Genomic DNA, 17,115 nt, shown 5'->3' with positions numbered 1-17,115 from the left:
CCACTAACTTTACGCCCTTTGTGTTAGTTTGTGCCATTATCACTGTTGAAGCAGTCACCTGTTAACTAAATAAGGGTACTAATTGGCAGAGGGTGGACAATTATGAACTCGGTAGCCTCTCAGGATTTGCTTGCATGGTTATTGTTATGATCATTCAGCATGGCTTATATAACTCCTCAGTCTTTGTTGTGTATTATTTATAGAAGTACATATCTGTGCCTGGTGAAAAATGATACTTTACTGCAGTGGGACAGTAAACGCCCCGACCAATCTTGGTTGAGCTTATGTCAGTTTTTGCAGGATATAGTAAAGTGGGGAATTCAAATGAGTGGAATGTTATGTAAAAACTCGGAAGGGGTTTTGGATGATGGAGAGGAGAGGAGAGGAGAGGAGAGGAGAGGAGAGGAGAGGAGAGGAGAGGAGAGGAGAGGAGAGGAGAGGAGAGGAGAGGAGAGGAGAGGAGACAGAGGCGGTCCATGAAATATGAGTAAAGCTCTTTTTCTTACATGAGGGGCTGGCTGGAAGCTGACGCAAACCCACTGTGCTGTACCAGTTTGCCGTGGACACACCAGTGCTGCAGTCAGGGCATCAATTTTGAATAGGAAATGGCTGTTGAGGCAGCGCAGCAACGTCAGCCGTGAAGCACTTAGTCTGAGCGCGCCACCCTCTCTCTCCCTCCTGTAACCGCGGGCTGAGGGGAGGAGGGCTCTGCCACCACTTCTGTGCAATGGGGGAGAGAAGAGAAGGCTGGCAGCAGAATCATGTCTGCCTCCGACTCGAGCGCGACAGGACTCATCTGTAACAAGGTACGCTGTTGACGCTCCCCACCTAGTTTAATCACTCTGCATGCAAACTCTCATTCTCTCCATCCGTGAGTCCCCTGTCTGTCTGCTCTGAGACATCTTCTTCGTTCTGTTGTTCTTCTTCTTCTCCCTCCGCTCTCACTCTTGTCTAAGCAGAAGTCTATTCTGGTTCACTCACTTTGCCAGCATCCCCCCCACACTTCTCTTGTCATTCCCTCGTTCTCCTCATCTTCTCTGGATGTACAGTACATCTATCTACCTCAACTATCTATTGGAGACCTTGCAGCTCTAAATTTAACTTGTGCTTCCCTGGGAGGCCTGTTGAACATGATGGAATTTGCTTTTGTAATTTGTTAGTTTTATCTTCTGTTTTTTTTTTTCGATCATACATCTGAATATTGCAGTAGCTCCAATACTTGTGCTTCTGTTCTTTGGCTGTGCAACATCCACTTAGGGTCAATTGTGAAACATTAAAGAGAGATCCTATATAATGCCCTTCAAATGAAAGTAGAAGACCACATCCACAGTCAAGTGAGAGTTATACTGTATATTTCTAGGTTTTATTTCCCCCTTACTATCTGTCCATAGTACTAAAAATGTGTCAGAGAACCAATGAATGCTTTTTTCAAATCTACTTTATAATTGGCTGTTATATGTGAGTATCAAGCACTAATCTTAATGTTGATCTTATAAATCAATCAATCATATTCAATGTCAGAAGTTGCGCAGCAGAAAGCAATATACAACAAATGGTGACAAAAATATCTGCATGTACATATCAAGTGATTATGTGAATTTTACTTTATTGTAATCATCCTACAATGCAGTACAATATTTGTATCCTGTCCATATTTTTGTCAGCATTTACTTTGAGATTATTATTGTTTAAAAAAAATGACATTGTATTATCTCCACTGCATTTGCCCCAAAAGTTTTTTTTTACATCCCTGAAGCTTTTTGGGAATCATGCAGAATTAGCTAAGGCTCTATGATGCCATAGGAAAGGACCTGGACAGTAACAAAGTGAGAGTCCTGCAATTTGCCATTAAGGGGATGCGTCTTTAGTTTTATATTGAATGTCATTTTTTCACACATGATATCACATTTTGCAAGAGTCCTTCTTTATCAAATCTTAATGGAATAGCAAAAATATAAAAGTGCCGTCAGTTGTGGACAATGTATAGATATTTTGTGGGACTCATCTATATCTCAGAATAATAATCCTCCTCATCCTTCTGCAGAACTCGATGTGCTTTAATTACGTTTTTGTTTCTGCTGCGGTTAGGCTCTTCAGACTGTGGCAGGCTTTGATATTCAAATGATATCCACAAACTCTGTATTTAGTTTTTATTTACTTTAATTTTGTTGGGGAGGGGGTGGAAATGATGTGGAGGATGGAAGAACTGAGGGAGAAGAAAAAGGTGTGAGGAAAATGGTAAAAGCAGGAAGACGTTTTTATTGAGCTATATTTGGCTTCTGTTGTTGCCCCGGTATGTGAGGAGTCCTCCAGCCCTGCACCCATCTGGGACTGCAGGCACCTAGGAAACCAGGGAAGAGCTGGATTACAAAATAGTTCCAGTAATTTTGTACAAAAGTATGACTAGTGAGCGGAAGGTAGTTTGATTTTGTCCTCATTGTTGCTCTCAAATCCCAGGTTTTTGCAACAAACTAAACGTTTTAATTGGTTTAATACTAGATATTCTCCGATCCAATCAGTGGCGTATCCGGGAAGTGGGCAACCCCTGAAATTTCATTGGCTAACACAGGTGCGCCCCCATCATAGGATTGGCTATTTGCTCTGTCAAAAGCTGGACCTTAGTCCAAATATGATGTCTAGGTTGTGTTGCAAGAGGCAGCTGGTAACTTTTGTGGAATTTCACTGTAATACATTTTCTTTAAAATATTTATTCTGTATATTTGGAGTTTTGCACGATTACGACTATTTTGTTCACATGGTCATATTTTTTGTAATTTTGTTGATTTAAAAAAAAACTTCAGAAGGTACAGTTTTGTTTACCCTAATAATAACGCATGAAAGCTTTATATTATATTTATGGTGGTATGGTACCACCCTGTTGTGATGTGATCGGAAGATACTTACTACTTATCTTTTAAATGTTGGACACCAAATGACAGAATTTTTTAACTGGATTTGAAAGTGTGTTAAATTTCAAATAAAGGCATATTTTCTTTTTTAATTATGATGCTGATATATAAACATGGATAAATTCAGAACACAAACATCAAACCATCAAACTCGACAAAAAACTAAAATTGATTTGTCTTGTGTCAAAGCCTCTACACCACATCCTTTTTTTGGCACAGACAAATCTGCAGTCTAGGAAACAGAACAAATGGTAGGTTTTGAAGCATTAACCTGTCACTACTCTTGTCAGAGTTGTGTCTTAGTGTTTTTCCCTGGTTGAAGACTCTGGGCTTTTGCCAACATCTGGTGTGCCTGGCTGAGTGGATAAATAGACAGGCAATGCACTCGGTTGTTGGTGTTGTTGCAGCACTCACGCACATGTTGTTCCCCTGAGACGTCTGCTTTGGAAAGCTGCAGCAACTCACCCGTCCTTGCAGGCTGGATCACATGGGCAGGGCAGGTTCAGAGACGGGTTGAACAAGGTGGAGACACAGAGGGAGATTTAGGTGATCGCTTTGGAGCTGCTTTGGACATATTTGATTTAAGTCCACAGTAAATATATCATCACTAATGTTGAATAAGTAGCAACAGCTGCTACGAGGTCTTTCCGTTTTGTATTGGATTTATTTCTTCTCTGCCTGGGCTCTTAACAGTCATTTCTCCCCTCTCCTCTTCTCCTTACTTTCAGGGTTCAGCCGATTCCTACACTAGTCGACCCTCGGATTCCGACCTGTCCCTGGAGGAGGACCAGGAGGCGTCTCGGCGTGAAGCCGAGCGCCAGGCTCAACTGCAGCTAGAGAGAGCCAAGGTGAGAGCTCCAGGTGTGAAAAGGTTCATGCTTGAGGACAAAATGTAAACAGGGGCCGTATGTCAACAAAATCTGGTAGCAGATTTGAAATTGTCTCAGATTAAAAATATATCCTCAGAATGATATACAGTATGTCATATATTTCATAAATATTTATCACTTTCTTTGTCTTTCAACAGGCCAAACCGGTAGCATTCGCAGTGAAAACCAATGTGAGTTACTGTGGGGCCCTTGATGAAGATTGTCCAGTCCAAGGCGCCGCCATTAACTTTGAAACCAAAGACTTTCTGCACATAAAAGAGGTGAGAGGCCTTCAGCAGTAGGATTAGCATCTTATTTGCAAATAAAGATTTGATCCATATCTATTTGCAGCAGAACTTCTGCGTCATTAAAGATGCATTTCACTGTTTTGCAGAAATACAACAATGATTGGTGGATCGGTCGACTGGTGAAGGAGGGGGCAGACATCACTTTCATCCCGAGCCCAGTTAAACTGGAGGCCATGAGGAAAAAACAAGAGCTGAAAGCAGCAGCAAGGTCAGAGGTCACACAGTGTTGATAGAACCCTCTCTCTGTTATCACTCCTCTCTACATATCTCTCTATCTCTCCCTTTGGTCTCTCTCCCTTGTCCTAATTCCACCGGCTTCCCGTTGAGCACAGTCTTTGACAACATCTTTTTAGAACTAGTTCTTGCTCATGTGTTTCTCTGTTTTGGAAGTCCTTCTTTCTAAATTGCCCCTTGAGGGGATTCAAGCATAATGAACATTTGCATTATGTTGCTCCACAGGAAAGGAGGGAACGCTTCATCCGCAGGTAAGTGGGACTGGAGGAGTCTGTCTGCTTCTGCCTCTACAGGAATTGCATGCTCTAACTAAATTTGCATACAAGGCTATTCCTGGGCGAAAATGTTGCCTTCTGGAACCAAATGTGTTTGGAAAATTATTTTGGGATAGTTTGCCTTTAACATTAAATGAAGCATTCATGGCCATGAGAGATAACCACTGAATGGCCATAGGGTAAATATACTTGACATGGTATACTAGTTTTCTTTGTAAATACACTCTTACAGAGCCTTAAAACTCAAAATGTTCTACCAAATTTCTTTCTTTCTTGCTTAATGCTCGTTCTGTTTATTCTGAAAGCCAAACAGAAGCAGAAACAGGTATGTTTGCCACTGTCTCCCTTCCTCTTTGTATTATTTTGCATCTCATAGATACATTATAAATGACATTGCCACATATACACATAATGCATATCAGTGCATTTTTATGGCTCTACATAACATTGCTAAATATATATATATATATATATATATATATATATATATATATGTGTATATGTGTGTATATATATATATATATATGTATATATATATATATATAAAAATATAAATATACGTATGTATATATATTCAACCCTCAAACCCTGCCTGTGCTTGTGGTCTGTGCAGACTGAAATTGTTCCTCCATATGATGTGGTCCCTTCTATGCGGCCAGTGGTGCTGGTGGGCCCATCACTGAAAGGCTATGAGGTGAGACAACTACCAGTACTGCTTTTTAGTTAGTAGAGCTTGGTTCTGATTATTCAAGTCTTGAAATAATAATAGCTTTGTTAGGAAATGATTCAACATCATTGAACATTGGTAAAGTATTTCAGCCCATTCACTTCAGCTTCTCATCAGATCAGAGTATTGTAGCATAACGCTGTCAGTCACAGTGTCTCCTTTGCTGCTACTACCGGGGGACGCCCAAGTTAGATATTTCAAAATCCTTATAGCTGCTGTAAAATAAATGTTTTCTCACTCAACTAAAGTTAAATTACTTTTTAACCATTCTGGCATTTTAGCATGGCCCTAGGGATGGCAATGCCAGTCTCTTGGGCAGTCCTTCACTTTGGTGTTCCTCATAACTTGTCTTATTTCTCAACAACTTTTGTATAGTTTACTATGAACTTTTCATGCCTCCCTCAGGATTAAATGTAATCATTTTGTTGATCCTCATCCTTTCTTAGCACCGTCATCAGGTTCGATCTAAATTTGTCCAGTACTTGTGACCAAATATGTTAAAACCTGCTGACATTCAGCCTCAACTCACACTTTGTGTTTAGTTCTAATTATTGAACCTTAGCAATCTAATATTCTAAATTAAAATAGTGAACATTGTAAACTCATTACAGCTTAACATATGTAGATGTTAGCATTTAGCTAAGTACAGCCTTACTAAGACAAATAAGCACACCACTTTATGGTATGGTCAATTCAATAATCAGTGGTAAAAATTCCAGCCAAAGAAACAGTATTCAAATCTATGAGTTTGAGCTTAGTGTTGTATTTTATTCTCTGTACTGGCATTGTGTGTTCCAGTTTAAGCTGGACTGTATTTTCTGACCCAATGTGGACTGCCATTGTCTCATCTAAAGGGACACACTCTTGCCTCCATTAGCACATTAACACTGATACTAAACACCGCAGTCACGTCCTGATAAAATTATAGCACACACAAGATGAATCTTTGCTCCATTTTGATCCAGAACTGCTTGTATGCTCATTTATACTGTATGGAATATCCTCTGATACTTAACCATTATTAGCACATATGGGATGATATGTATGAAAACACATTGCAGTGTAACTGGATCCATTTTAGAATGTCTCGATTTCGAATGACTCTGCGGATGAACATGCTGAAATGTGTAATTGAACAGAATGTCTCCATATTAACATTTTCTCTCTGCCTCGCTCTGTCTTCTGTGACTGCGCGGGCTGCGTGCCAAGCCGTTTGTTTTGTGTGTATGTGAAATATTTATGCATCGCTCTGGTGATGTGCTTAGGGGATGCGCCAGTGGTGAACACCAGCCTGCCTCCGTCTCTCTTTCCCCCTCTCGTTCCCTTTTCTCTCTGCCTTTGTCTCTCTCCTACATATTAAATTCAGCTGCTCACCATTGTTCTCAGACATTTCGCTCCCCTTCCCCTCTCTTGCCTTTTCTCCATGTCCCTGTCACATCACGGAAGAGCAAACGCTGATGTGCGCTTCATCCCCTATTGTGAGGGGCCATCCATTTTAAAGGACTGTTTGAAAATAGAATGCTTCGCTGCACCCTCACAGTGGACATGCATACATAAGCAAGCAAACACACACTGTCCATGTCCTCCTTTAAGATCCCCCACGACACATGTTTGAAGAAATATTAATAACCATGGCTGGAATAAGAATATGTGTCAGATGTGTGAGAATGATCAGATTAATAATGTTTTTAAAATAGATCTGCTCCTCCCAAGTCCAGAGTCTAAGTTCAACTACTGGAAAAGGGATGTCTCATATATCTTTGAAAAGTGTGTTTACTGGAGGTTTAAGATCTCCTCGTCACACTTATTTAAAACACACTGGACCATGACGTCACCACTTTAAACTTAAATATAGAGTAGGGTGACAGACCACAAAGGAAACATTTCCCCTTTCAGTGCTAATAATAGGGGGATGCAAGGTGAACTATGTAACTTTGGGTGTGTCAGAGAAGTGAACATTATGTAAGGTATATTATCATACCTGAATAAACAACCTTTCCTTGGATCCCTTGAACACTTTTTAAGTCAGAAAGCTACCTTAAAAGTTAATGTTTCAATGGAGTTGTATGCAGCAGGGCCCACTGTTTTGTTTCCAAACATAGTCTAGTCTTACTTTGTGTCCAGATGCCTCAAAGTAATTTAGTTTTTACTTTTGATAATAGAATTATTCACTAAGAATTATGCTAGGAATTACATGTAGTGAAAAAAATGTTTTGTAAAGTAACTGCAGACTGCAAATGTAAACAAATCCCCCTCCCCTGAAACTGCTTATTGCACCTACATACTCAAACCTGTAATGCGTAACTTCTGTTGCCCCCATGGGGAATTCTGATTAATTACAAAAACACTGTCGGTTCATCTAAACATGATGTAAGCCTTCGGTGATCGCGCATAGATTTGATACTTTCTGCTGTATGTCCAGGTTTCTCTTTAGCAGTAGAATCAACAACTGAAACATTTCTTGGATGCTTCTTTGGATCGTTGTGAGCTCCTGCGTGAGTGTCAGGGGTCAACACCAGTTGAGAAATACAGAGAGAGTCTTGTGGAGCTGATTGGCTTAATCAACTTTGTTTCAACTCGTTTGGTGATGGCTTGAATATAACGGACATTCATTTATATGAAAAAGTTAAGCACTATAGCTTTAAGTGTTTCCTTAATCAAAAGTGAGTGAAAAATACAGTATTAGTAATAATGTAGAGCTACGTGTGTGTGCGTAGCTGTATACCTCCTTTTACTAGTCCCTCCTAACTTCTCTCCACTCTCCTTTCCTCCTATCTCTCGTCTAGGTTACAGACATGATGCAGAAAGCCTTGTTTGACTTCCTGAAGCACAGATTTGATGGCAGGTGGGTACGGCCGCCTCTCCATTGAAGCTCAGTGTACAGTAAGGCTGTGAGCCACAAAGCTGTTTGTGGGATTCTGCCCCTAACGTTTCATGGTCGATAGGACGCATGAACATGACAATTTATTTTTAGCTGCAAGAGAGTACAAGTTGAGCTCATCCCTTTGAAATGGAACAGTTGTGGATGTGATGTGACGAGACGCTTCTACTGTAGGATCTCTATTACACGGGTGACTGCTGATCTGTCGTTGGCGAAGCGCTCGGTGCTGAACAAGAAGGCCATAATGGAGAGATCCAACACACGCTCCAGTTTGGGTGAGTGACGGGAGAGTTGTCTTGATCCTTTTTGGTTAAATAAAGATTGTATATCTGCTAATAATAGACAGCTTTTTTTTCTTTTCATCAATTGAGTGATGTTGCTCTGTTAAACGTGCCCCGTGCAACTTCCTTTTCTTTCTTTGGTTTGTCGACAGCGGAGGTCCAGAGTGAGATAGAGAGAATCTTTGAGTTAGCCAAGTCTCTTCAGCTGGTCATCCTGGACGCAGACACCATCAATCACCCAGCACAGCTCCTCAAAACTTCTCTGGCTCCCATCGTCGTCTACGTCAAAGTCTCCTCGCCTAAAGTAAGGCACAGCCCACATAAAACTCATAAAAGGCTAGTGCTTTTGTCTAAATGTTAATTTGTTGTTATTAATATTAGAGCGAAACTGTTGAATAATCTGTAAGTGTTTCAGTTTTGGCTGTTTTTTTTCTAATCGGTGTAACCAGAATGTCTTTGGGTTTTGTCAGACAAAACGAGACATTTGAAGATGTTGCCTTGGACTCTCAGAGCTATTTTCTTTGACCATTTTATAGATTTGATGATTGATGAGGGAAATGAAATGGTAAACCATGCTTTCTGTAGCCTGCATTATACTTTTCTTTTTTTGACTGCTTGACCCTCTTTGTCTCCGGCTCATCTCACAGGTTCTCCAGCGGCTGATCAAATCTCGAGGGAAGTCACAAAGCAAACACCTCAACGTCCAGATGATGGCAGGGGACAAACTTGCTCAGTGTCCACCTGTACGCCCACTCACCCCTTAAACTTATTTATTACAATATGTTTTATGGTGCTCAGAAAAGGCTTTTGAAAAGACTTCATACAGTGATCTTTGATGGACACTGCAATATTTAACCTTCGTTTCTTTCTATCTATATTCTTCCTGTCTTTGACTCATTAGGAGATGTTTGACGTCATCCTGGATGAGAATCAGCTGGAGGATGCATGTGAACACCTGGCAGAGTACCTGGACATTTACTGGCGTGCCACACATCTCCCCTGTTCTGCCACTGGTAACCCCTTACTGGACCAAAGCGTGGTCACCCCACCCTCAGCTAACTCCAGCCAACAGGTGGGACTCACATATGACTGAAGCTTTATTTATTACTAATTTAGCAGCATTATTGATTGCACATTTTCTCTTGTTTACATTTACTAGTTTTCTGAGACTCAAGAATTGATTGAATGATTCCTACCACAGACATAGGTGAGTAAAAAACACAATTTTTTCTCATTTGTTTTAGTCTTTGTTTCCTTTGCTACCGTTTGCTTGTACTGATTCTCTTTTGAAAATGTTTCCCCTGCTCCCACACAGGAGCAGCCTGTGCTGTCGGCTGGGGTCAGACTAGGAGGTCATAAAGCACAGGGACCAGGGTGCCACCAGGGGGCAGCAGCAGCCCTCATCTCTCCAAAGCCAGCCGCCACCTTCTCTGGCCACACCTGGGACCAAGAACCACAGAACAAGAGCAGAGTCCCTCCAGAGAGAAAGAGCAGGAGGCTGACGAGCTGGAGGAAGAGGAGGAACCAAAACAAGGAGAGGAGCATGAGGATGAGGAAGATTGGACCGGAGGAGCCTCCACCTCACTGCTGCCCCCTCGGCAACAGCTCCCTGCTCCCACCGCCACGCGACAACTCAGGGCCGCTTTCTACAGCTGCACTCCAACAAAAACCAGTACAGCAGTGCAGTCACTGCACACCACACTCCCTGCCTCTCAGCCCGACATTGTTCCCAACTACCTGCTTTCACACTGGAAGTCTATGAACCCCCACCTTGCTGAGCCAGCCCATGTGTGACACCCTGAAGTGGCTGTCCCAGACACAGATAGGCTAATTCAGCTCTTCTTGTATAAAAATTACCCACCTATGAAGTCAGAGTATGTTTGCATACATACTGTAGCATGGCAACGCTGTCAGCATAACACAAAATGCAAACATGCATAGCTTTCCATCGTAGGGTTCCCCGGGTTTCCTCTCTGATAAACCCGGCTTCCCCTTTGGGTCCAAAGAGCGCAGAGAGTGACAGAAAACCAGTTCTTTATGTCTTCCATCCCTACAGCTCTCTATGAGCTGTCATTCCAGTTTGACCAAATGTTTCCTCAAAGGCACAATTATTCCTTTCTCACTTGCTTTATCTCCCTTTGTTCTTTATCCCGTAGCCTTTTTTAAACTATCCTTTCCATTGATTTATTTTATAAAAAACTGTCAATGCTACTATATATGATTCATATCTTAGCCCTCTTTATAGACCATGTGTTTATAGATCACATACATCTATCTGTACACAAAAGTGATGCAAAACCCATGCATGACAAGCACAAGCTTGCACATCAACAGTTTATATGCATCTTTTGTCATAGCTGTGAATGTATAAATGGTGGTTCGTTGGTTTAGGAAGGCTTATTTACAATAAATGTTGTTTGTTTGCAGACGGTTGGTGGCAAATCAACCAACATCACTTGATCCACCCAGAATTTGTAGCATTTGTAGCACTAGACATCAGTGGATTCATAGATATCTATATGTGTAGTCTGCTCCAAAAAAAGGACAGATGCATTACTCCAGTCACAAGGCTTTCAGTTTTGACCCACCTGGTATTTATTAGCTGTCCTTTGTCGGCATTAAGCTGTTCCGGATAATGGGAAGTGAAACTGAAAGCCTGAGACCAGAATAATTTCTCTGCTCCTTTTACTCCTATAGCCAGATGTTAAACATTACGTTCTATAGGCTAAAAATTTAAAAATTGGTCAGAGATTTAACAAACAAGAACATGGAATCATCTTCTGGTTTTCAATAAACACACACACAAAGAGATAAGATATATTAATTAATAACACAATTAAATGTCACCTCAGCATATGTACTTAACGTCTCTTTGATAATAGCACAAAAACTATAAAACATAAATCACCACAAACTATAGCGTCAGGAACATACATACATACAACAACATTTTTGTTGTACCATATCACTGATATCATTTCAATTTCCCACTTCATTGCGAGAGTGTAATGTTAACTAAACTATATTGAGGAGTCTTCATCACCCCTGATGGTATAAGAATCTCTGTGCATGTCAACAAATTGTGAAGGGGTTACTTCCTAATAAGCCCAGTAAATGATTTCATTATCTTTGGCATAAGAACAGCAAACATTTGCATGTGTACTGCAGGCATATGGAGGGCGACCTCTGGTGGCATATTTATGTTACTCCTTTATCCATCACTGACTATTTATCTGCCCATTGTAAACAAACGGCAAGACATACGCTAATTATGAGCACACAAAAATGAAGAATATATACAACTTCCAGTCATAAGACTATAAATGTCTTTGATGCAAATACCAAAAGCTTTATCCAAACATTTCGCATAACCACCAATTGTCTGTTTTGTGTTTTTTATTATTTAATCATCCATTTCTTTCGCCACCATGTCTATGTCTTAAAGATACAGTAAATGGATCTCATTAAGCTCTGCGATTCTCACATAAACACATATGCTTTTAATAATATAAAACATTAGAATTCAGCTTCCATACCACATGTGTAAATAATCTAATGAATGTGCATGTCAAATTGTATTCCTGTTTCATCAGAAGGGCTTTTTGGGACCATCCTTATGAGCTATTCACTCTTTACTCAGAGTAAACCAACATGGCATACATAACCATTAATACATTATCAAGGCTTAATTGTACATACTGTACATTCAATATGCAGATATTATAATTATTGTAAAAATTGCACAAAAAAACAAACAAATGCTGACAGAAAGTAGAAGGGTTTTAGTCACAGCACACAAGTCTATGTCTTAAACGCCTCCGAAAGCATGTGTTTCTATGTATTTTCCTCTCTTTTATAAGAATGATGCATCGCATTTATTTAGGGCCACGTAAAGTTTGCTTCCACTGACACATTCATTTTTGAAGGACCAGATTTGAGATACAAAACTTCTACTCAATGAAACACAGAGCAGTTGTTTCTTTTCGATAAAAAATAAATCAATAAAATCAGCTCCTTCAATGTCCTTAATTTTTATTGCTGAAATTTTCTATAAAAAATTCAAATTCTTTATTTTTTTCTTTTTCTTTTGGACGTCCAAAAGCACAATTTTTTACAATTATCATTCCCTATTGCGTTTCACTTGCCTACATTCTGTATGCAATATAAAGTCGAGCATTGACGAGACACTAGCTGAGACTATCAAGATATTTCCTCAGTTATGATGGGATATAATTGCACTATTATCATTTATATGTCTGCTTTACGATGCAATAAATGCACTGAACGTTATGCTGTACCCACCTCCAATACTGAACAAGTTGTCTGGTCTAAAGAAGATGTCAACATTTCACATGGTTTCTGACAAGTCCACAAGATATATGCTATCCAACAGTGTCTGATGATGATGTGTACAGGGTGCAGCTTTTGTCAATAGCACATTTGAAAATGAGGGGGTGAATAAAACACAACATATTTAAGTAAAAATTTGTGTCTGTTGTGTTTTGATTTTTCCCCAGCGACTAATAAAACCACCAATAGTGGGCAGAAGAGGCGCATCTGTATCTTCAGTGTTGTAGGACTCAGTGGATTGAGTAATACATTGTAAAGCAGAATTATAGAGTGATTGGAGCCTCTTTCAAATTCAAAGTGTCAGTTCATCCTTATTATATCAACATATTTTCTGTTTACCTCTACTAAGATGCAGCTAGTTTTGGTTTATTGTCCAAGTTTTGAGATACCTGTCTATGAGATTAATTCCACCCCAGACTTTGCTGGATCTTACAAAAAACACTTCTTATAAATCGAGCATAATGAAATAATTTAGCTGCTGATGCCGCAAACACAATTCCTTTGACCAACATTATTTTGGTTGAATCAAAAATTGCTCATATCTCTCGAAACCTGGACGAATGAGACTAAGACTATTGGCATGGCTGGATATTACTGAATACAAAAATGTATTTAAGTAATTTTGGTGTCCTGATTTTCCACGCTATCTGGCCAAAGACAGATGCTACTGCATACAATGGTTTCAAATGAAAATGAAAATAGTTTAGAGGGGCACGCTCCTGTTTTAACATGACAGTGCCCTTTTTATGTATTTCCACACATACAATATCTTCCAAACGATTAAAAAATTAACAGTAATACCTTGATGTACAGGTTAGTATGCATACTATCCCAGGATGGTGTCAAGCCCATATTAACATTAGATATCAAACCATATCCGTAAACAGAATGCATATAAAGACAAAACAATAAGCAAGGGTAACATTTCTCAATAAGGTACGCAAAATTGTAGTAACTACTAATAAAGCTCTGCATTATCTACTTCATAGTTTTTTGTTGTTGTTGTAACTACTACATAGTTATGCATTACCTAATACATACGTTTTTTTAATTATTTCTTCAGTAACTACTGCTTAGTCTTTTTCTACGTTTTATTTGTTTTAGTAAATACTACATAGTTATGCATTACCTACTACTTAGGTTTAAAAAAATGCATAACTGTAGTAGCTAAAAAAACAACTAAAATAAACCTATGCAGTAGGTAATGTTGTAGTAGTTACTAATAAAACATTTTAAAAATTACTATGACAAAGTTATTAAAAAATAACTTAAAAAATATGTAGTAGTTACTAAAATAATTAAATTAAAAAAGCTTTATGTAGTAGGTAATGCATAACTATGTAGTAGTTACTAAAAATCTATTTAGTAGGTAATCCATAACTAAAAGTTACTGGTACTACAATTTTGTGTACCTTATTGTTAAGTGTTACCCATCTATCCAAACCCCCTTCCCCCCCCCCACCCTCCCGCATATAAAGACACACACATACAGTATTTTCTCCGCCGTAGTTCCCCTTCCCTTCTCAGCAATGCCACATGTTGTATTCGTCATAGTGCCTCATAAATATATTTCCATACTTCATTAATTGTTTTGTTTTACAGTTATCTTCAGACAATGTGTTTTCTATGGTCAAATAATATTTCATCGGTTATTTCCAATTCTTTAATGTAGGGGCTTCTCTGTTTTTTCCCCCTGACCTCAATCTCATCAAGCACCTTTGGGATGAACGTGAGCTCTGAATGTAAGCCAGCCTTATCGCTCAACATCTGTGTCCGACCTCACTTGTTCTCTCTTGTGGCTGCATGGGAGAAAATCCCTGTGGCTAGGTTGCAAACCCGACTGGAGGCTGCAAAACCATGGGTTTGGAATGAGATGTTTAACAGATATAATTATTATTGGAGTGTGCACATAATTGTGAAAAAGACAGCAACGCAAAGCTGGGATGTTGTGCTGGCTCTGTATCCCGGAAACAAGACATCCCTACATTCAAACTGAAGATGATAAGGAAAGGTCAGAGATATGTCATAACCGTGGCCTCTCATAGTAGATCTGGGAAACACAGAATCTTTTTTTAATGAGCTACAATAAATCAATCTATTCAAATCATATCATAACTGCACCCATATGCCACTCATTCAGCTTGTGCTGTAGTTCCTCAAGAGAGCCATGTTATAACCACTTCCATCTGAACATGATCATCAGTCACCATCTACTTGTGCTTCCACATTTCATTGATTGTTGGCCTATAATCGCATTTGGTTGAACTATCACGTCTTCACAAGAATGTGCAAATTGCTGTTTCATGTGTAAGGCATATCACAGGTGAAAGTCATGCTAGAGATCCTGGGTCACAACACCCTGTGCTGATGAGTTTGTGGCAGTAAAATTAGGAAGGCTCCCAGTTTGTCTGAGAGAATGATAGTGACTCAGCTTTTGTCTATTTTCCTGAGGCTATGTGTATAGACTGGTGTCACCTTGTTGATGATAATTACCCAGCAATGTCACTAAATATACTGAGGTGTGATGGTTCCAGGCATGAGTGCCTTACCCTGCCAGTAAGTCAGCCTCCCCCGCTTCCTCCCCAGCCTCGTCCTTCTCATCCCCCTGGTATCGTCCATATTGGAAGGTGTCACATTATGCCTGATGATTATAAACCACCACCTGTCTCTTTCAGGCCCATCAGGGGAGCGCTGTGTTGGTCATAGAGACATGCATGTGTACGTTACACTTGGTTTCTGTAGGGTTAGAGAGAGTTCATTTTCTGCAACTTTTCTTCTAAACTGTTTCTGTCCTCCTATATGCACCACTGTATTAAAGTTACGTTAACAACCAATCAGGGGCGTAGCACAAAAATCTGGACCTCTGTGTGGGCCCCATCCCTCTTCAATACAGCCATTGTCACATTTGTGCAAGTAATCCGCAATGAAGTGTTCATATGTGGAACAGCTGAAAGCTCAGCATATTTCAGTCGTCTTTTCTGAAAATACTTTGTTTATTGTGTAAGTTTTAAACTGTAATATCATTAGTCTTGTAATGCGTTTTTATTTTTTTGTATTCATTATACTGTTCCTCGGGCATCAGACAAAGTTGAAAATCCATCAAACTCCCTACACCGAAAAAGGATCAATGAATTAGGCCACCATATTATAAAATACAAGTTAATATGACTTCACCGGAATCTTGATTTAATTGCTGTATTAAACTGTCTTTTTTTCTCCTTTAGGAACCTGAATTTGGAGTTTGGAGAAAGAAATCCATCCATTTTTACTGCAGGATAGATCGAAATCTATTTATTTATTTTGAAAGCTTTAGATTTATTTCCATAAAATTATATAAAAAATTGTTTTGCACCACTAATTATAGAATATAATCAAATATGCTTTATTATCATTGCACAGGAGATACAATGAAATTTGCTTAAAGGCAATATTTACTACATTGGCTTGAAAGATTGGTTTTAAATCGCAACATATCCTCCTCTAATAGGAAATACTAATATTAGTAAAGAGAGAAAGTCCACTTGGTCAAATGTTGTTATGGAAATTAAATGCTAATTTTGTATCCCCATGGCATGCAGACACAACCCCCAAAATCAGAACTGTTTATGATGACAACAAGACATATTGGGCTGTAAAACACAGGCCGATCCCAGCATGGGGGGGAGGGGGGGATTAATAAAACAGGGCTATTTGTGACAATGGCAAATTGCTTTGACCCAGTGGGGCAAAAACCACAAGGGTAAATAAATTAGCAAGTTTGCTGCCAGACGCATGGGAATGAAATGAATTGTCTTTTATCTTTTAATTCTCCATTTCCCAACAATGAGAGGCTGTTTCCATACGGTAATAACATTTGGGGTGTGAAAGTCTCCAGGGGGTTTGACCGGCACAAGTGAGAGGAAAGACCTCTGACTCGACCCTGTGGGCAGCCGATAGCTGGTCACCTATCAGGGGGGCCTCACACCATCCCACCGCATGTATTCATGGTGTCATTATACTGAGCACCACACTGACACAGGTCAGACTGCCCTTTGATCAGCAAGCATTATCTCAAACAATCTTTGAATCTCATCCGTCTGATTTAGAGGGCTACAAGATAACTGAAACCAGTGAGTTGTTTTAAAATTGAGAAGGAATCAACCCCGATCATTGTTTAACACTCAGTCACATGGAAAACGAGGTTCAGTGACTAATTTACCTCACTCCAGAGCCAATGAAATGACCTTCCACATACTTCTACGCTGTGGAATCTGAATCGAGGAGTTTCCGATCATTTGTGGA

The 17,115-nt window shown here is 39.6% G+C and overlaps 1 protein-coding gene across 1 annotated transcript; it reads left to right on the top strand.

The window, feature by feature from the left end:
- Positions 1-761: 761 nt before the first annotated feature.
- On the top strand, positions 762-10,009 carry cacnb3b (calcium channel, voltage-dependent, beta 3b; the record flags this gene model as incomplete). Its single annotated transcript, XM_080030285.1, has 14 exons — positions 762-806; positions 3,638-3,757; positions 3,937-4,059; positions 4,173-4,294; positions 4,546-4,615; positions 4,909-4,920; positions 5,209-5,289; positions 8,109-8,167; positions 8,378-8,478; positions 8,637-8,788; positions 9,132-9,227; positions 9,386-9,556; positions 9,644-9,691; positions 9,800-10,009. The coding sequence occupies 13 exons, from the start codon at positions 762-764 to the stop codon at positions 9,671-9,673; spliced, it is 1,182 nt and encodes a 393-aa protein (XP_079886411.1). The 3' UTR covers positions 9,674-9,691; positions 9,800-10,009.
- Between the last annotated feature and the right edge of the window lie 7,106 nt (positions 10,010-17,115).

The sequence above is a fragment of the Ammodytes marinus genome, assembly GCF_949987685.1.
Source record: "Ammodytes marinus genome assembly, chromosome: 7".
Lineage (NCBI taxonomy): Eukaryota > Metazoa > Chordata > Actinopteri > Uranoscopiformes > Ammodytidae > Ammodytes > Ammodytes marinus.
This window is presented reverse-complemented; position numbering and strand designations above follow the sequence as displayed.